This window comes from Grus americana, chromosome 1, assembly GCF_028858705.1.
Source record: "Grus americana isolate bGruAme1 chromosome 1, bGruAme1.mat, whole genome shotgun sequence".
Lineage (NCBI taxonomy): Eukaryota > Metazoa > Chordata > Aves > Gruiformes > Gruidae > Grus > Grus americana.
Genome location: NC_072852.1, coordinates 33,608,007 through 33,629,777, shown reverse-complemented (window position 1 = coordinate 33,629,777; position 21,771 = coordinate 33,608,007). Strand labels below are relative to the sequence as shown.

Here is a 21,771-nt window from a genome sequence, read left to right as displayed (position 1 = left end):
CAGTGCTTGTGAGTCAGCGCTCATCTGCAGAGATGCCTTTTCTCAGCTCCTCATCCAGAAGGGCAAAGACCCTCAAGGCTCAGTTCACACGGGGGAAGGAGTTAGGGTTGTGGCTCAGAAACCACGGTAAACAGCCTGCAACCCTTAGATACTAACTCACCCTTGAGAAGACCCAACATGCCCAGCAATCACGATCTTGTATCTGTGATTCATTCAAGTATTCATTTAATATATTATCTTCCAGAAGACAGAAACTTTTCACTTACTAAGGGCAGATTTCCCACAGCTATCAAATACCCCATGCAAGGAGGAAAGCAGCAACATGCTCACTGCTAGTTGTTTGATTACTGACAAAGGCAGAGCTTGAACTTGCAGAGCACAAGTATAGCACAAGTTTGAAAGCCGTACCACATCCCCTCCAGACACCCCATTAATGAAAGAACCAACTGCCTGAAATTTCTTTTGCTTCAGTGATGCCCCAGGGCTCCTCTACACCAAAGAGAGTTAGCAGCTTTTGTTCCCCCAGCTAAACCAGGACAGCTGGGTTGGTATAGCCCTCTGGTGGCATAAACCAGCTTCTTGTTTCCCCTCCTCAGCAGACCTAAAATAAGTCTGACAAAGTACTCTTCTGTTAACACAGCCACATCTATCCCAGGTTTTCCTGGCGTGGGTAGACAAACTAAGAGGCATAATTTTTCTTGTGCTCCTAACTAAAAGCAATACTAAAAGATTTTGTAATGTAGACCTAGCTCTAAGCTGACTGCATACGCAGTGAGATTTTGCATTATAACTGTGCAAATAAGCTCTAGCAAATTGGGAAATTACTATACATTGAAAGACTCGCTGGTATCGCAGTATTTTCTTTGTCAAAGACATCTTTTAAAAGGAATTATTACCTCTCCCCAAATCACTTCTTTTTAATTTATTTACATACCATACATCTTGGATTTTTCTCAACCATGCAAATTAGACTTTATTAACTTACCCAAAATTTACTCTCCTCGAGTACAATAAGCTAATCCTCTACTGAAAGAGTACAGAGAAATTTTCATTACTGCAGCGGCAATGTAATTGTACTGTTATGTTTATGAGTATAATATATATAAATTTATAGCTCCACAGTGCAAAGAATGCTCAGAACTGTCATTAAACCACTTGCAGACAATTCTCATGATCGAGACGTTGAAAATTGGTTTTCAACCAAGATGAATTACTTTTCGTGGTTACAAAAAGCTAAACAACAAATTTAATACTTGGTTATAATAGTGGTATACAATTTTTAATTATAAAATATCAACAAGTCTACTCTATTCCTTTCTTAAAAACACACCAACAAATTTGCCTTGAATCTATGTAATAATTTCTGCACCCATTAATCAATGTGTTTATAGACCAATTAGATATTCATTGAAATGCAAATGGGGGAAACAAGTTATTTAATCTACTATGTAATAATGAACAATTTCATGTTAATTTGCTACTTATTGAAGATACGCAGAATATTAAAGTTATTTGCACTTAAATGCAATTCTGCCTCCCTTTCCATTGAAAGTTTCAAGCACTTGGTTTAATAGATTTAATCAGCTTTCAGAATGTAAGCCTATCATTTTTGGCATCTAAATACCTGACTGAAAGGTCTGCTGGAAGTCCCTCATGTGGAATAGATGCTGATACAGCCATCATTTTAACAGCAGCGTGAATTCCGATTTGAGCCCTGCTTTGCCCTCAAGGACCGGGACTGGCAACGTGGGGGGCAGCGCGTGAGCACAGCGCAGCAGGGACGGGTGCTGGGGGGGCCCCTGGGAGAAGCAGCTGAGGCCACCCAGCTCCAAACTCCCCAGGAGCTGGTCGCTGCTCCCTGCATGGGGCCACAGTGTTTCTGTTCAGCTGGTCTACAGCATCTTGCTTCTAGGACGCAGCATCTCCTGACTGCATTTTTATTTATTCCTTTGATTAAACTAATTTGAAAGAGGAAGATGCGGTCTAAAACAATGCCACTGCAAGGCTTCCATTTTACAGTAGAATTCTAGCATGAAAAGAGATGAAAAGTGCTCCATAAAATTGGGGAGGGGTGGGTGTCTTATGTCTACTGTAACAAACTCTCTGCTGAGTTTACACTGAAATCCCTGAAGAGTTGGCTTGGGTCCCAAGACACAACTCCGGTCTTTTCCACACTGTGTCATACACTGGGAAGAAAACATGCAGGCCAAATTATTCACTTGCATGAAACCATTATCTCCAGTTTAAGCTCAAGACGTCATCTGGATACTCCCTTGCTTCATATCATGCCCCTGGTGACACCTCTGCAATGACAGTGAAGTCATGGGGTTTGCCCAGGGTGGAGAGCGTTGCAGCTCAGGAGAAGCCTGTGGCTGGCTGAGGTGTGCAACGACTGGGCGAGCGCCCCAACGCTGCCTTGTCTTCCCCACGTCAGCTCATCTTCCTGTGACTTCTGCTCTGCCCCTCAGCACTAATACTTCTAACCATCATCTCTGTAGAGAAGCACCATCCCTCCTCAGCTCCTTCCTTCTTCCCTTCACCGTCCAAACTAAAATTTACACCTTGTTGTGCTTATAAAGCAAAGATGGAACATACAGCTTTTGTATGACACTGTTGAGCAGAGCCAAAAAATAATAAAAATAAAAAGCAATTAAAAAGACAAATCCTCAACAACTAGTAATGTTTACAGCTCCAGTCGCACAACAAGGCCAAATCTGTAAAGCAAGTTCTGAACATAGTTCTGAACAATCACAGCAAAAGCCAACCAAGTTGGTACTCTTCAGAAAACCGTTCATACAAACTACTGAACTGTCTCAGCTCTCTTGTAAGTCAAAGTGAACAGGGAAAGCATCACATACAAAGTATTCAGCACACTGCAAGAAAAACCTTAAACTGCCATGACTTGTACTGCCTGGCAATTAAATTAGTATCTGGAAAGTTCAGCAACAGAGTTTTCATTTATGAAAATGTACATTTTCCAAATAGTTCACCATTACTTTAAAATCACTACAAACAAGTTTTCCATAAGAAGCAAGAAGTTTACTTTAAATATATTGCTAGGAAATCCATATATTTACTTTAATAATTTTTAATACCACAGTGGAGGACTTTAAGGGAATGTTTAAATGAGCAAGAATTGATACACAACAAAAATGTACATGACGATACCCTTCATTTAATGTTACATTTTGGCAAAGGCAAGTGCTTTATTACTTCTTCAAGAAATGTCTCGCTCAGTCAAGCAGAAGTAGCTCCCATGTGGGAGAGCAAGGACTATTATGTTACATGGTTTTACTGGAGATAATTCTTTACTAAACCAATCAGACCACATAATAACAGCATTCTAACACCAACTACAGGCCCTTGGAGACCAGTTTGTGTGTGGCCAAGATTTCATAGGCTTCTTTACAACAGATGTGTTGGATGAGGGTAGTGTTACTTCATATATTAACTTGTGTGTTCCTTCAGTAAAACAGCAGTATTAGTGTAAGTTCTACCTCTTACGTATTCTTCTTATAGAAAGTGTGTGCCTCTGCAAGCAGATGATAAATCTGAATTCAAATAATCCATAGCAATTACAATTCATCAGTTTCTAAACCTCACTAGAAGTACTGACAATCTCTTCGACATCTATCAATGACATCTTTTCAGCTCACGTATAAGAATACCTAGCCATATGTTTAAGAACGCCTAGCTACGAACACCCATGCAGCTAAGTCCACAAATTGTCTGAAAGAGCAACAATTTCTATATCTATTCATTCCTCTGTGTTCTATAATGATCTTCAAGTCTAGAAACTGCATTTTCATAGGACCATAAATGAAAACAAAATCCTAAAAGCTCTCCTTTCTGACAGATGCTAAAAAATCCCATTACTTGAAACGCACCAGTTCAGGATTAAACAGGAAATAATCAGCTTTATGCCAAAGGAAGGACCTCGCCCTGCAACTTTTTATTTATAAAATACTGAATTGATGGAAAGCTATTTCCTAAATCTGCTCCATGGTAAACTTATTGCTCCATCCAAAACAGGAAGGGTGAAGTTTATCTACAAAAGACTCTGTATATGTTAATTCTCTTGTTAAAAATGCTTTAATAGCTTTCAGTTATGTCCACTGACCACAAAGGAAAGTGATATTCATTTAAGTTTCATCAGAATGGGCTGTATATTAATGGCAACAATTACATGACAAACCAATCTTCCTTGTCATAAAAACACACAAATATTTTTGCATGGAAAGTACAGCAGCTTCAAATCCACATATATGGACTGTGTTTCAGCTTGTGATGATTTAGTTTTCCCTTAACAAAAGTCTTCACACTTTCAATTTCTACAAATATCCTCAGCTACAAATATTCTCAGATTCAACATTCCGCATTGAAAGAGCTCTTTTTTGTTAGTGGGCAAGACAGAATTTTATGCTGAGGTGTGGATCAACTCTATTTTCTTCAATGGCACAATGTGAACGAGCAGCAAGAGAAGAAAACAAAACAAAACAAAAATCTTCCTTTTCCAATTAAGAGCAACTCCCAGCAGATCAGTTGCACAATTAACTGCAGCAGCATTGTTATTATAAACTCAAAGCTAGTGGATCGATGAGTTTAAGAACCAGCCCTTAAATAAAAAGACTTTCTCACCATCACTGTCTAAAGAGCAGCTTCTTTCTTTTTTTTTTCTTCTTTAATGGTTAAAAAAAATATGCTAAAGCAGGTTTGGATATGCATGCCAAAGGCTAGGTTTTTTAATCACATGTGCAGCATAAAGAAAACATTACACAAAATAAGTAAACTACTGTATGTAACGGACAATTCAGAAAGGAAAAGCAACAGCTGCAAGAAGAAATACAATTACTTAGATTACCAACATTTTATTACTTAGTTTATGTTAAACCTTAAGGTTTCTGAAAGTTTAGAATTACTTCACACATTATATTAGCCTCACAAATCAGTTTTATTAGTGCCTCAATAACGGATCAAATTTTTTTCATGTCCAACTCATGGTCCTGTCTCTACCCTCTAAATAGTCGCTCTCGTCACTTACTTTAAGGACTCATTTCAAATATAAAATTAAATAAAGGAAAAAGTAAATTAAGGGCATGTTCATGAAGACTTCTGTAAGCTGTCCCTAGCTTGTGGATGGGTATCTTTTTCAATATGCAGTTGTGACGGCTGAAAAGACTATTCCCCCTTCCCAGCTGTCACCGTATCCATGCCAGAAATCATCACCCCACTTGTTTGCGTGAGCCAGCGATATGCAAGGTTCCTCCTAAAATTCATTTTTAGGCAAAATCAGCGTGATTAGGTCACATGCTAGCACATCAGTTGGGCTGCAGGAAGGAATTGCCTATTCTGGGGTGAGAGGGCAACGAGCAGTTGTAGATGACATCTAGAAAGGACGTTTATCTATAGCCTTACTAGTGAGTCCAATCTCCTTGAGGTCATCCAGGACCGCTCATAGAACAAACCTAGGCAGACAAAGCACACAGGATCTCTGCTGAAACACCCACATATCTTAGCATGTATCTTCAGTCGAATACAAAATATATAAAGAAACAGAACATAAAGCTAGCATAATGGCTGGGGGAGGAGCAGGTCAGAAAAGCTGTATGATGAAGCCTCATTTCTCATTGCAAATGTATTCATTCCTTCCATATTTTTAGCATTCAACACCCAAACTATCTCTCCTTCTGAATATGTTCCCACAATTCTAGCTATGTCCACTTCAATTTGGAAGGAGAAATCCAATCCAAAAATTGGTAAAAAATAGAAAACATGTCTCTCCCCAAAGAGAAAGCCACAAGGAGTAGAGATTGTCTTTTATGGTTAGTAAATCATATGTCTTAGGGCACTGATTACCAATTGTGGTTCCAAGGGAACATAGTAGGAGTTCTGCATTTACTCAGTGGATACATCACTGACTCTATCCCACAGTACTTGGAATTAGTTATTTGATAAGTTTGGGTTACAGCTCCTAAGTAATATTGAAAAATCACAGCAATTAGGCTGGTTCAAAAAAGCTTGGGCATCATTGATTTTTAAATTGTGAACTTTTTTTCCGTGTGAAAAACAAGCCTATTTTGTACTTAAGATCTTTTGAGACTAAGAACACTGGCTTTCTATTTCCTCATTACAAGCCTTTCCTAATGAGATAGTTAAGCAATGCTGCAGCATTTCAGCACAAGAACTGTTACCTATCAAACTCATTAAAGGAATGTCTGCCCTGTTCCATGCAGTGTCACTGAACATTTTCCAGAAGTTGTCTGATGGGGTGAAATGACAGAGGACAGATTTGGAACAAACTTGGCAAGATATGTGAACGCACTCATGGCTTTTTGAAGTGTTCACTTGTCTTCAGATTCTGGCATCCACTGAAAAGCTTTGATTCTTTTTGACTCTGGCTTCAGTCAGTCCTTATGAAAAGTATTATGACCAACAGAAGAAAACTGGGATCATCAAATACTGGTTTGTGTTGGGTTTTTTTGAGAAAGAGTTTTTGAGAGTGTTACCTCTGTATTCTTCAGATAGCTTAGAGCAGTTTTCTGTGATCCCTGACATCTATAAATTGTGATAACAGCATGATGCAAAAAATCCACTAAGTCAAAAAATAACAGAGATATTTCTAGTACTCGAGACAAAACTTAGAATCATAGAATCATTCAGGTTGGAAAAGACCTTGAAGATCACCAAGTCCAACTACTAAACCATGTCCCTGAGCACCACATCTACATGTCTTTTAAATACCTCCAGGGGTGGTGACTCAACCACCTCCCTGGGCAGCCTGTTCCAATGACTGACAACCCTTGCGGTGAAGAAGTTTTTCCTAATATCCAATCTAAACCTCCCCTGGTGCAACTTGAGGCCATTTCCTCTTGTCCTATCACTTGTTCCTTGGGAGAAGAGACCAACACCCACCTCACTACAACCTCCTTTCAGGTAGCTGTAGAGAGCTCCTCTGAGCCTCCTCTTTGCCTCCTCTTCTCCAGGCTAAACAACCTCAGCCGCTCCTCATAAGACTTGTGCTCCGGACCCTTCACCAGCTTCGTTGCCCTTCTTTGGACACACTCCAGCACCTCAATGTCTTTCTCGTAGTGAGTGGCCCAAAACTAAACACAGCACTTGTGGCGCGGCCTCACCAGTGCTGAGTACTGGGGGACAATCACTTCCCTAGTCCTGCTGGCCACACTAGTTTTGATACAAGGATACTAGAGGTCTAGACTCAGTCCTCTGGAATTTACTTCATGAAATATCTTATTTACTCTAACTGTAAAACAGGGAGGCTGAATATGGTACCAGTATTTGTTTACTAGTAACAATAGTAAAACATCATGCAAATTAACAAGTCAAGGAAAAAAAAAATAGAGCTAGAACAAATTAGCAGCTGCCCAGCAACTCTGTCAACTTCCTGCAGGTTAAAGATTTGTTGAGCATCACCAGCAGCATTATGAATTGTGGTCACTTCAGAGACACAGCAACTTCTGTCTCTGGCCAGCGCATAGAGCTTCACTCTGGCAAATCACACAGACAACTTGAAGGTATGAATGAGTTGGCCCCTCAACTAAACACTTTATAAAATTTTAAATTACCACCAACACCTTGATGATTTGAAGATATACTCAAATAATTAGAAAATCTGTTAATATCTGCAAACATATTACTCTGCCATATTTATCTTATCTTGAGAGATACTGGTTTTCAGCTGGGATGGAGTTAATTTTCACAAGCAGCTCGGAGGGGACACAGCCAGGACAGCTGACCCAAACTAGCCAAAGGGGTATTCCATACCCTGATGTCATGTTCCATATTTAAAGGGGGCTGGCCTGGGAGGATGGGGACAGGGTGGGCATCGGGTTCCAGGCAGTGAGCAAACTGCATTGTGTATCGCTCACTTTGTATATTCTAAGTACTGTTGTTATTTACCTCTTCCTTTGCTGTCCCAGGAAACTGTCCTTATCCCAATCCATGAGTTTAACCTTTTTCTTCCAATTCTCCTCCCCATCCCACCGGGTGCAGGGGGGTCCTTAGCTCCGGCTGGGACTGAACCACTACAGTCCTTTTTGGCACCCAACGGGGGGCTCAGAGGGTTGAGATAACGACAGATCTGACCAGAGTGTGTTCAAAGTTGTTAGAAGCATTTATTATATTAGTTAAATAGTCACTGGTCACAACGGTGTTTTGTTTGTTCACATGGCTGTGGTAAGTAAACCTGTACTTGCTGTGTGTATTCCCTGCAGCACTGTTTATCACCTCTGAGAGAGGGGTCTGGATTCTCATTTTGCTGTACTGTGTGATATCAACTTATGATATGATAACATCACTGGTCATGAGGTTAAGCTGGTATTTGTATGTGGCATTGCTGTCATGCCCATACCTCGCACAACATTTCTCAGAATTTATTAATAATCACACCCAATCTATGGGGAAGGTGGAGGTGATACTTTCTCTCACTCTTTCACCTCCCCTTTTCCCTTCAGGCTAGTTATAACAGCTTCTGAGAATTTTGAATACCCTTGGGATGTTCAAGCCAGCATGCTCCTAGTGCTTTGTCTCCTGAATGTGTTCCAGGTCTTGTTTAGGGTTACAAAAATTGTTTTAAGAATACCACACAGGGACCTGCCCTGAGGCTGAATAGTCAGGGCTGGCATGGCACGTAGGAGAATATGGGCAGGTATCTAGAGACCTTCTCACCCCCAATGGTTTGCAACTTCACTCCTGAACAACTACAGGACCCTGATAAAATGATAGAATATTTGAAAGAAAAATGCTATGGCTATTCCGAGGAGGCACAACTTACTGCACTGTGGTGGGCCCTGGCCACGATCTACCAAACACTGCTCGATAGTAGGCAGCACCATCGGGGGGAAGAGAGGGAAAACAGACCAACAGGCACTGCAGCTACACCAACCCCCGTGACAGGCACTGTGGCTGAACCAGCCCATGCCGGTATGTCACTCCTATACAGAAGAAGAAATACACAAAGAAATCAGTTTGCTTAGTAAGGGATGACGATGAACTAGGACCATCATGAGACCAGGAGGAAGAGGCAGAACCAGAGGTAATCACCTGATCCCTGTCTCTGAGTGAGCTGCAAGATATGCAAAAAGATTTCAGCCTTCATCCAGGTAAGCATATGATTACCTGGCTGCTCTGATGCTGGGATAACAGGGCCAGTAGCCTGGAATTAGATGGTAGGGAGGCCAAGCGGCTGGGATCCCTGTCCAGGGAAGGGGTCATTGACAAGGTGATTGGGAAAAAGACACAAGCCGTCAGCCTCTAGAGGCGACTTCTTTCAAGTGTGAGGGAAAGGTATCCCTTCAGTGAAGATGTTGTATGTCATCCAGAGAGGTATCCAGTACCTGAGGGAATTAGCTGTGCAGGAGATGGTTTATTATGACCCAGACAATGAGCAGTTACCCACAGATCCTGATGAAGTCCAACAGACCTAACCCTTGTAGCAGAAGTTTGTATGGAGTGCACCATCATCGTACGCCAACTCATTGGCAGTAATGTACTGGAAAAGCGAAGGGGCACCAATGGTGGATGATGTGGCTGGCTGACTCTGGCAATACAACAAAGTCTCTTGTCCGATGGCCTGGCACATCAGATACACAAGAGTACAAGGCTCTAGTGGACACTGGTGCACAGTGTACTCTAATGCCTTCGAGCCATGAAGGGGCAGAACCCATCTCTATTTCTGGAGTGACAGGGGGATCTCAACAGTCCCCAAAAATCCCCATAGTGCGTATGAAGAATACGTTAGGGAAGACAGTCTGGGTTAGCCCTGCTTCAGGCAAAGGCAAACCCATCCGTGTGATTGCTTTTGCTCAAGTATGTGGGTGCACTTGGTGGGTGATGCAGAAAGATGAGGAATTCCAATGTGTACCTCAAGGGGATTTGATTTTGGGTGAGAATAGACAATAAATTAAATTATACGATGTTAATTGCTAAATAACCCTGCCATTGTATGTCATCACTACTACAATTACTATATGACCTATCGATGGTATTACAGTAAGAATCACCCAAATTAATGAAGGATGAACTTTGATGAAACCAAGCAGAACGCAGCGATGATGGAACGACAACTGGCTTCAACTGGCAACCTTCTCAAAATTGACATCTTCAACCCGCAGACTGCTAGCATGGACCACACCAGATACACCAGCCACGAGCTCCAGATGCAGCATGCAACAATCCAACAGCACACACCATTGCTCCTGCCCTGAGAGACTGTTATGACAGATGGAGCCCAAAGTCATAGACTAAATGAACTCAACAGACATTTTAGAGGGATGGCCCACAGAGTAAGGGAATGATATCTGCATGTCTCTCTCTGTGTGTGTGTATATATATCTCTCTCAAAGACAGGAAATGTGATGTTGATTAAGTGTTGGATCTGGACATGACATAGATGGTATAGAATAAGGGGTGGATAATGTCCTGGTTTTCAGCTGGGATAGAGTTAATTCTCACAAGAAGCTGGGAGGGGACACAGCCAGGATAGCTGACCCAAACTAGCAAAAGGGCTATTTGATACCATGAAGTCATGCTCATGGGGGCTGGCTAGGGAGGAGGAGTCACTGCTAAACCATGACAGACACACAGGCTATTGTTTGAATAGTCTAAAATAATTCACTTTAGGGCAGACACCAAAACAAATAATTTCAAGTCAAACAGCTAAAATCGAAGGAAAGAATAAACTAATAAGGAGGTAATACAAAGGAAGATCTAAACTAGATAATGAAACTGGAAACCACAGAACTATATATGAAAGTATTTATTGAATAAAATGTACTGTTACAATATAAATAAACTTTTATGCTGTATCTCTAAGCAGAATAGCTGTTGCTGATATAGTCTACTGATGCTGGACTGATACAGTGTGTTTTGGATAAGAACAGCATGGAAAGAGAGCAGTGAAGTCTCTTTTGATAAGCAGAACTAAACAGTTTACTGCCTAAGATAAAAATAGGTTGCTAAAGGTCAAACACTTTAATGCAACAGCCAAAAGAAACAGTACCAAGCCATTTACCTTTTAACCTTACTTCATACAAGATTACCATGTGCTCTCAAAGATACAGAATAGACAGGGGTTATTCGTACAAACATATCCTGAAAAATAAGGCATTCCTCCTTTCATGCAGCCTTCCAGAACTTTTTCTTTTAACAAAAAAGTTCATGCTAATAAAGATCTGGCTGAACTACACTGTCTGGAAACAGAATTAAATGAGGAAAAAAGATTTAATTATTTAGAATAGAGCAAGCCAAATTAAATAAAAAACTGACAGTGAAAATTAATGACATTTTTTAATTTCATTTAGAAATTCCAGTGGGCTTTTTGTTTTTTAAAATCACAAAAGGATATAAACATTGCTAACTTTCTATTTTCAAATAAGCAGGTAAAACATATTGCTATGTCAAGGATTAGTATCCACAAAGAATTGGTTTACATGCTAAACAAAGGATAAGGATTATTTATTTAAGAGTACCATGGACTGTGTAGAATGATAACAGTAACTGTTTCATTAAAACAAAAAAAAAAAGTTGCCTTCTACAGGGTAAGTCAGTAGCTAGCTAACAGTCAACAGAAACACTTAGTCAAACAACAACAGACTGAAAATAAACTGAAGTCCAAGATAAAGACGACACGAGTCCTGTTACTATGAAGTCACTAGACTTTCAAAAATACCCAGTATAATTTTTTAACAAAAGCGTTCTAAGTGATCGAATCCTTCTTTTCCTAAAGTAGAAAGGATCATTTTTATGATAAATGAAATGATTAAAAAAGTGAACAAACTGGTCCATGTGCAGAGTAAAGAAAGAGGATTGTGCTGCAAAGCTGAGGTTACATTCTTGGAAGTCCCCAATGTATAGCAGAGGTTTAAGAGAAGCAAGGAGTTACCTTACATTTTCACCGCACTGTCAGAAATACCTAGATGCAAGAATTATGTTTCTCCCATCAATAAAAAAAAATTATTTGGATCAATATAAATGAACAAGGAGGGAATAATCTTTACAGTAGATGAGATACTTCTCTCTGGAATCACAGCTCTGGCTGCTTACTGTGACACCTACACAAATTAAAAGGCTCCAGAGCCAACTCATTATAATGATACATGCTTTTCTTGGTAGCAAAAAGCCCATCCTGCTTAAAATAGAAAGGAATACTCCTAGAGCAGATTTTCTTTGGTAACTTATCTGGGTCATGAGAGACCATATAATTACTTTAAACTTAAGATTTTTTTTGACCATCCCCCATTCCCCAAATACTGGCTGACAAATGATGTAGAAAATTCACACACCGGGAATGCACACTGTATTTAAGTGATTTTTTTAAAAGTCTGTCTTATCAAATCACATAGAAATTCACAATTTTAGATAAATCACATCTGGATGAGGTATGGTAATGATTTAATACTACAACCATTTCACTGTATATTTACTAGTGTACAGGTGAGAATTGTCACATTTGGAATACAGATGTAATTCCCAAACCAAAAGAGATTGCAAGAATAACAAGACCAGTAATTTTGCTGTATGTATTATGAAACATTTCACTTAGTTATTAAAAGCACCAGTTACTTATACATGGTCTCAAGAAACCAATAGCCTAAAACAAATCAAGGGTGAGTCAGAGAGCTTTCCAGAGCTCCGAGTTAAACATTTAGGCATCCTGTTACTAGAAAATCAAAGGGAAAAAAAAGTATTAACTGACCTCAGTGAAATAGGAAACAGAATCTTAGAGTTTATCTTTGCTTCTGATTTTAGCAAAAACATAGTTGCAAGAAAACATCCTTCAACAGCAACATAAGAAAAAGGAAAATTGTACAGTAAGCTGTAGTTATGCCTAACAGTAAATTTGAGAAAAACTATGAAAAGTATTCAAAAAATTAATCAGAGCATTTCTGAGTTATGGCTAGACCTACACTTGGGTAAACAGGTTAATAATTTCAATAAAAACTCACGAATAATTTCTTAATGTAAAAATATCATCTTTATTTGTAGTTGATGAGAAATACAGTAAACTGAACCACGCAGACAACAGAAGGATCATCAGTGACTATGTTTATCAAATTCTTCAGTAAGCAATTTCAGATACTTGATGCAGGAACGCTGCATTTCCTGCCTTATGATTGTAGCTTCCTGCAGATACCTCGAGGGCATCCAGAGGGGAAGACACCAAGCTGGAAGCACCTGACTGCTCCCCACTTCTTTCTGGCACCAGAAATAGCAACGAGTTTTCTTGCATGATGTAGCGTCTCCACCCTCCAGCCAGGGAGAAACTCCACTGCATTTGCCCATGGGCTTTAGAGCTTCTGTGGAATTAATTCCCATCTCCACCCATGTTCCTCTTGTTCCCCATCTCATTCTTTTCCCCACCCTCTTGGCTGCAGTTCCTGATCTTGGCAGAAATTTATTATTTTTTTTTCAACCGCAAGTCCCACCCTCATTCACTGCTTCTCACACTCCCAATTCCCAACCCTACCTCTCCTGTCACCACAAATCCTTTCATCTCTTCCAGATTTCCTCCACCCTCTAATTCAGAGGTCACCTCATTCCTCAGCTAGACATAGTTCCACTCCACCTCTTCCTCAGAAACTCTTGCATCCTTTTACCCTGCCTTCTGGATGCTCTCCTGCATCCAGTTCTCCTCCTATCTCCTCTCTGGCATGGTCCACCTCTGTCCACAGAGAAGGAACTTTGACAGGAAAATTCCTACCTTGACATTCACATGCCTTCCTACACCAGTTTCTCTCCTTTCAACTGTGTGAAAAAAGCTGAACTTTTGTTGGGGGTGAAGGGGTCCACCAGTCATTGCCAAGAGCTGGTGAAGGTACAGTCTCCATCCCCTTGCTGGGACAGCTATGGGCGAGACTGCCCCACCAGTAGAAGTCATCTAATTACAGGTGTCAAGGAAGCTGCATCCAGCTCACAGGTCCCCCCAAATGAAAAAGAGAGACATATTTCAAACCGTGACAGAGTCTTTGTTGCAACTTTCCCATTCAGTGGCAGGTAACAGACATTCAAAAGGGCATTCAGCTTTACTTCACAGTGAGTTGTGCCTTGGTGTGGGAACATTTCTCTATAATTGCACGCTTCCAGTTCTTCATCACATTAGCTGACAGGCAATAAATACATAAAACGTTCAGAAATCTTTTGTTCTTCATTTTCCTAAAGTTTGAATTAAAAGGGACCATGTAGTTTACAAAACTGAGATCTCTCACTACCAAAAGTACCGGTTATTGTGACTGCCCTTTCCTCTCAAGATCTACTCAAGAACTTTAGGGGCTAGAGCAGCTGGGTACCAGCTTGGTTCACAACTAGATCCAAGTTTGAATCCAGGCCAGCTGGAAGAAGCTGTTATGAGGGTGTCTAGTGATGCACTAGTGCTCCCAAATGAGTAAATTCTCCAAAATATGTAGAACCAAGGCTACTGAAGTTAGAAGATGGTGAGGTATCTTAAAGAAGAGAGTTCTGGTCATGGCAACTTTAGACAGAAATTAAACAGAAATATTTTTAAAAGTCTTATCTTCCCTATGACAAAAGTAAACAGTTACTACGCAAATACCACCAAAGACTATAGCTTTCTATAGATTTCTGTCTGATGACTGAGTAACTTTGAGTGTCTAAGGCAGTGCTTTCAAGATACTGAACGTTCAGAGACAGCAGTGGCTCAATACACAATACAGCGTGGGTACTCACTTGTGGCAGCAGGCGCATGTAAGGAACCACACTGTGAAGAAGAGAACTTGTTAAAGAAATATCTGCAAAATTTTCATTCTTTTTCCCAATCTGATTCATAGCCAGGCCCCACAAAGACTACTGAGCCAGTACAGGGATGAAATTTCTTGAATTATGGTTGCCACCGAACTCTTTGTAATGTGCAGCTGAGGTCTGCAATGGTACAAGTTGGGGTTTTTTTTGTTTTTCTAAAACAACTGCATCACTTGCTTAAGGGGACTTTCTGGTGTCTAATGAGATGCAATCATATTATGGTCTTTCTCCACCGGAACTCATACAGTTTCTGCTACTGTCTATTTTCATAAAGCTTCTAACAACTAATCATCTTGAATTATGCCTAAATTGAATTTAGTTGAAACCTGACAACAGAGTCAAAAGATACACAGCACAGATACTCTGCAATTGCATAAACTAGTTTCTCCAGACAGCAAAATTAAAAAAAAAAAATGTAATAAAATGGGCCAATTTCCAGTTGAAGATGATCACTGAAAAGCTTGTGTCAGCATACCCTAAACTATTTTTGATTTTGTGTTTAAAAATGCTTACGTGGAGATTTTTTTATTTAGGTAGCACACGACCAAAAAAGTTTATGTATAAATTATCTACTATACTAAGGTGGTGAACTGCTTGTGGGGAGTAATTATGGTCAAGTAAGTACACACAGTACCCACAGAAGCACAACATTTCGTGTTGTAATGAAACCAAGTATTTAAGCTATCTGGGGGGCAGGAGAGGGGGAAAGATTGCTAGCAAGCCAATTAAACCATGAAGAAACAGCATCAAACGCCCCTATTAAAGGTTATTAGTGTCATTCAGAGCAATACTCAAAGTTCAATAGTTCAGAACATTAATGTATAAACAGTCCTTCTCAAGAAGCATGAGAAGCTAAAGAACCATGAAAATATGACCCACTTGATTTTGTCAGTATTCAACTTCTATGATTTTATAAGTCAGGTGGACTCTATTAGCCTTTCAGAGTCAAAGTACCAAAGTAAAACAGGCACACTCTAACCATTGTCCTGCGGGGAATCTTGGCCCTTGTTTTTCTGCCATATTTTGTGAAGCATGCCATTGTGATACCTACACTAGTGTATGTCCAAACAATCACTGAGGACTGAAACTCACAACGTTAGTGCAAATAAGAGTCAAACAAAACACGAAAGTGATTCTTGTGGGTTGGTGATAAATGACAGTGTGCATTAGTCATTTACACCCCAAGATAAAAATCTAATGTTTTTTATAATCTTAACTTACAGAAGAAGCACATGCATAAGCAACTTATGCAACAAAAGATTTCTTCTCCATATAATTTAGGAAAGTAAGTTCCCAATTCTGATGTCTTTTGGAACTATCTTTCTAAAAATAAAAAAAAATGAAAATTAACTATAAGATTACCTTATATTTTAAAGGTCAGAGCAAATGAATACTTTCTATGCCAAACTTTTAAGATATATACCTATATAAATACTATATGCACTCAAAACAATTTGAGCAAAACCCATGTAACAGTCCTCTGTAAATTGTGGCTTTTTCATTTTAAATAATTTGCTTGCTTTCCAAACACGACCCAATTAATGGCTGTCAAATCACTAATGTTCACAGAAAAGAACAAGCTATTAAAAAAGTGTAGCCCGATCCGTCTTTACAACGTACTGACTTTACCCTGCTCAGTGAAACAACTGCCAGAAGAAAGAAGACATCAGGCTAGGCACTGAGATACAAAATATAACAAAAAATAGAAATGTAAGAACCAGGTGACAAATACCACCTGTCACCAAAGTGTATTTGGTCACAGATGCTCCTGTATTTATACATGAATCAGTGCCGCATACAAATCAGATTACAGACAGATTAGAGGATTAAACTACATGCACTGGCAAAACTGTATCTGCAAGTTTCTGTTATATTAAGATCAGCCCCATAGTCTGTAAAAGACACACGGAAAAACATAAAACTGTAGATTCACACTTCAGCAGATTTTTCCTACCTACAGGTTGTCTGTGTGACAGTCTTCTGTCTGTCTACGCCAACCTCCTGAGGTCTGAAAGCTCTTGTCAGTGCAGGAGAAATGGAAACCAGCTTCCATGCCAAACATCCAGTCCCTCCTGTCACCTACCTTCCTGCCGCATTTCATTTGCCACTCACCAGGGGTTTTTGCATGTTCACTCAGTTACCACCTTCCCATCATCACATATGGTTTTATGAAACCTTTCCTTTCTGACACTGTTCTCCATTTGCCCTACATACCTCCTGTTTTAAGCACCACTTGGATTCCTGTTTCACCTTTAAGTCTTTCAGAAGATCAATGCTCAGACTGTATCAGGAATACTGACACAGCTGATGTGAAATCAGTGTTGGGAGTGGGGGAGTAGATGCTAGACAGTAGTTCTTTGAGCTAGGGCTATTTCCAAGTAATTTAAATTTCTGGATCTAATTATTAGGTACATGGGACTGTTCCTATTTTCATTCTGTTTCACACCAGGAAGCAGCAGGTTTCCCCAGTAGCAATACTGAAATATTCCTCTGAAATTCAAAAGATGCCTTGTTCAAGAGACAGTAGGTTGTAAGAAAGAAAAACACTAAAAAGTTAAAACTTTAAGCCTCAGTGCATTGAGACAACTGAGAGAGAATTTCAACTTCCATCCTTAAAACAGTTCAAAAAGAATCAAACACCACTGCTAAAACCACCTCTCAAGTCCACCAATGCACTTCAGTTAAAGCAAGAATAAGCTGGAGACAAAGTTGGAAAGGAGGTTCTCTCTATTTTGTAAATTAAATCCAAGTTATTAAAACTGACAACAACAAAAGCCCACAACCAACAACACCCCCCCACCCCTAAAAAAACCAATAACCCTCACTCCCACAGAAACTACTGCCTTTATCAAGGCTCAGATTATTCATCATTTCTGGTTTTGTCCTTCAGCTTTCTCAGGAGGTTCGCCAGTGTCAGTTCTGCTTATCTTTCCAAGCATCTTCACTTCTGACAGTTTTTTCAGTAGGCAATTTCTCATAATTAGTTCCTAATTATATATCAAGGCCCACAGGTTTTTAGAGAGTTTCTTCTCCTCCTAATGCCTTTTCCAATCCTGTTTAGACTCATCATCTTTTGAAACTAATCTTTCTTCTTCCTAGTCTACTCAGTATTATAGTTTCCAAGTCTTCCTTCACTCCGTTGTTAAGTTGTTCTGGTTTCTCACGACAGAACAAGAAATTTTAGATCAAACAATCACTGCTAGCAGTTGATTGAAAAAAATAACTATTTAACGGACAACTCCTTCCATTTTCACTTCATCTGACCAAGAAGTGGATCTCGTCTTTAAGTTTAGAACAGCTGGGCACTGAGTGAAACGGGTACAACCTTTTTTCACATTTTCTTTGGTTTCAACAAAGTCCAGTAATTTTACCAAGTACCTAACTACTAACCTTCTCTCATTTAAGTCTTCCAGTCTTCTTGCCATCAAATTGTAACACCTGTAAACAATCCCCTTTTAGACTGTCTGTAAGCAAACAGTCCTTTTAGAGATCTTGCAAACTGCAACACTGCTTGATCACAAATGAAGCGCCACTACATCAAGAACTGTATGAAAGACTCCATTTATCAACGGGTTGAGTCCCCAGCATTCACCAACTTCAAAACAATATGCTCAGCACAGGCCAAAACCTATTTACATTAAAAAGCGTAAGACAAAAATTCTCAAACACAAAATCTTCCACAGATAGGTAGTGATAGAAAGCTAAAGGTAAATACTATCTAATGCATTCAAGTCACTCTAAGAAATACTGTACTGTTACTGGATACATGTGTACATTTCTGGTGTTAAGTTCTGCTAAATTATTGCCCTATGAGTGTTGCATATTAAATAACATTCACTTTTAATCAGCTTTTCAATGAAAAAAGCTGCCGGCAAAAAGCTGAAATGTGGTAACACACTTCCTTATTAAACTATACCTTTAGGTGCTGAAGTAAAATGAGTGAGTTGCACTGGTTTTGCATATGCAGCAGTTTGTAATTACGAACACTGCAGTGCATACCAAATAACCCATTAATGTCCATGGAAAGGGAAGAGAACATAGCTAAACAAATGGAAAGCAAAGGAGTGCAACTCCTAAAGCATGGTGACCCAAACACAAGAAAAGGAAAGTAGCTACAATTTTCACATCCTTTTACAAGTGTCCTGCTTTAAATCAATGTATTTGTCAGGAGAATCAATGATACTATGAAGATATTGACTAAAAGTTTTTATGTTCTCCATCTTGAAGTTTCATAAACACGAAGATGCAGATTTCTAACAAACAGCTCAGATCCAGAAAATTGAAAGATCCCAGCACAAAAAAAGAGGTAAGGCAAGTATGAACTATACAGATGCAAATAAGCATAAAACAGCTTAACTGATTTGATTTTGCAATGGTAAAAATTAAGGAGGTCTAGAATAAATATTAAAAGATAAAGGAAAAATCAGCAAGTCAGAATTAATATTGAAGAAAAAGTGCCTAAGAATTTGTAAAAAGTAATAAATGACTTGCCTTGTATTTCCTGATACAAGGAAACTAATAAACCACAAAAAGATGAAACAAGATCATAGGCAGATGATATCATTAAGTAAAGGGATTGTCATCAATTTTTCTGAGAAGCCTAAGGCAAAATACCAAAATGTTTTCTTGATTAGGAAAAAATAAAATTAGAACACTTAATTACATCTTACATTTAAATAAAATAAACATAAGCTCAGAGGAGGCATGATACATACTATGCTACCAACCAAATTAGACCGATGATGAGTCCATCATTAAGGCCTTGCGACTGCGTATTAAGTACACAAGGTTTGAAGGACAACAGAAAAGCTAGGAGGGAACCAAAATCTACAGCTTCTCCATCTTTTACTCTCATCTGGCCTGTTACTCTTGTCTGGTCTACTCCTGTCAGAAACAAAGCATGTCTGACCTCATCCATAATCAGAAATAATCCTTTAATGTGTTTTCTAGCTACTGTTCCAGTTCCTTCAGCTTCACTTAACTTACCTACCTCTTAACTCATATTTTAATTAGGGGATTTTTTCTAACCTGAAATGAGAAACAGCACACACAGACCAACAAGCTAATCTAAGGAAACGGTAACCCCTTTCCCTGGCTCAGCTAAAGCCAAAAGAAAAGGTACATCCAAGGCCAGCTTCAACAGTCTCCTTTGTTCCTGCCTGGATTCCCATTAGTCCAATTTATTCATTTATTTTACTACAACTGCTAAAACATCAACGTTTAATCTAACATATCCAGAACTTATAAAACTTTTCTGATGTACTTACCACAGTTTCTCATTAGCTTATTCCTAGCCAAGATGTGGAGGCTACCTCATACTTACATCCTCTTTCACCTTTACACTGTTGAAGCACTGTAAAACAATTTTGTTTGAAGCAAAACAACACTAGCAATGGACACAGAGGGGTTGTGGCAGGGAGGAAGGCATGCGGTATACTTCCATACATGACAGAAAATGTAACTATTTTATCATGACAGAAATGCCTGTATATTTTGTATGGTCTGATATTAAAACAAAAAATTAATCTTAACTAAGTCCTTGCAACATACAAGAGATCTGACAAAGCAGGAGAACAAGAAACAGTTCTTCTGAAACTACACACACTACAACTGCTAAAACCTAACTGTTTTTCTTACTTAACTGCAACTTCTAGGCCAGAGATTTAATTAACCTAAAAAAGAAAAGCATTTAGCAGATGTGAAAACAACATCTGGACAGCCTGTTGACCCAGTCACACGCCCATTTTTACTTCTCTCTATGCACTTTCTACGAGGTTTCAAACGCAAGCTTTAGAAAAATTACTGATTTTCAGCATCTTCTAGCAAGAAGGCTGTCCAATTAGGGTAATAGTTCATTAATACTACTGAGGGCTGCTAACAAGTGATATTAATTTAGAAAGTCAAGTAAACAAACAATTAATCCAAATGTTTGAACACTTAAAAATATTATTCTGCTGAACATTTTAAAAGTATTGTTGAATTGAAAGCATCCAGTCAGCCAGTAATTCCATTAAGTAAAAAAACCATTCATGAATGCATTCACTCCTATGCTTCCTTCTTAGATGCCAGAGCTCTGTGGTAATAGACACATTGAAGCCTGAGTGTCAAATCTCATTCAGAAACTTGGAGATTTGATTTTTTGCCAAAATCAAGGAAGGTACTTGGCTCAGTTTGTCTTCAGAAAATGATAGATTTTCAGAGGTAACTGGTGTCACTTCAGCTTGCATACGCAACATTTAAGAAACTGGACACATAATAATGGACTAATTAATACAGTGTTGCAGACTTGATGTCTAGACAAGATAAGACATTTCAAGAATCCCTGCTACTCATGCTCATAAAGGAACAACAAAGAGATAGCCTTTTGTGTAACACCAACGCTGAATTGCTCCAATTGTGAATTTAACACCAGGGACATATTTGTCATCACTCTTGGAAAAATACACACTTCAGCACATTATGTGCTAAAAGCATAAGCTGATCTTTAACTATATAAAAACAGAAACTAAACAAATCCAAAACAATACTTTAATGTGTATTGCATGTTATTAAATGCAAAAATATAAGTGCATGAAAGTGTTATATCAGCAACCTATGAATATTCATTGACCTTGACATACCAATGCAAAATTCTCCGCTACACTATTCCAAAGTACCCAGATCAGTTTTTAAACACCTATTTAATGGGCTTCTACCCCACCATGCTCAGACAACGTATAAAACCAAATTTCATAATTACAACTGTGGAGGAAAGAGGGAAAGGCATGGTCAAAGGCATAAAGAAACACCTAGTTCCAAACCCCCTCCACCAAAACAACCAAAAAACCAAAAACAACCAAGCCAAAACAAAAAAACTCCCCAGAAAGCTAATTACCTCACTATTTTTGTTTTTAAAAACTCTCCAAAGTTTCTGATTGCTTACAAATAGAACATCAAAAGCCACATCATGGGTCTAGACCCTACTTCACAGAACATATTAAAATGAGACACATATTAACG

The 21,771-nt window shown here is 39.0% G+C and overlaps 1 protein-coding gene across 10 annotated transcripts in view; it reads right to left on the bottom strand.

Annotated features, from left to right (window-relative positions):
* The window catches only part of PPHLN1 (periphilin 1), a 76,406-nt gene that overhangs the window by 9,222 nt on the left and 45,413 nt on the right, over window positions 1-21,771 (bottom strand). Inside the window, exon 10 of one of the 10 annotated variants that reach the window (XM_054845561.1) lies at window positions 12,311-14,731. The exons of the other annotated variants lie outside the window; for them this stretch is intronic. Coding sequence (XP_054701536.1) covers window positions 14,672-14,731 — 60 coding nt within the window. The 3' untranslated portion in view covers window positions 12,311-14,671. Of the gene's footprint in view, window positions 1-12,310; window positions 14,732-21,771 lie in introns of those variants that run through there. 10 annotated transcript variants of the gene reach the window in all.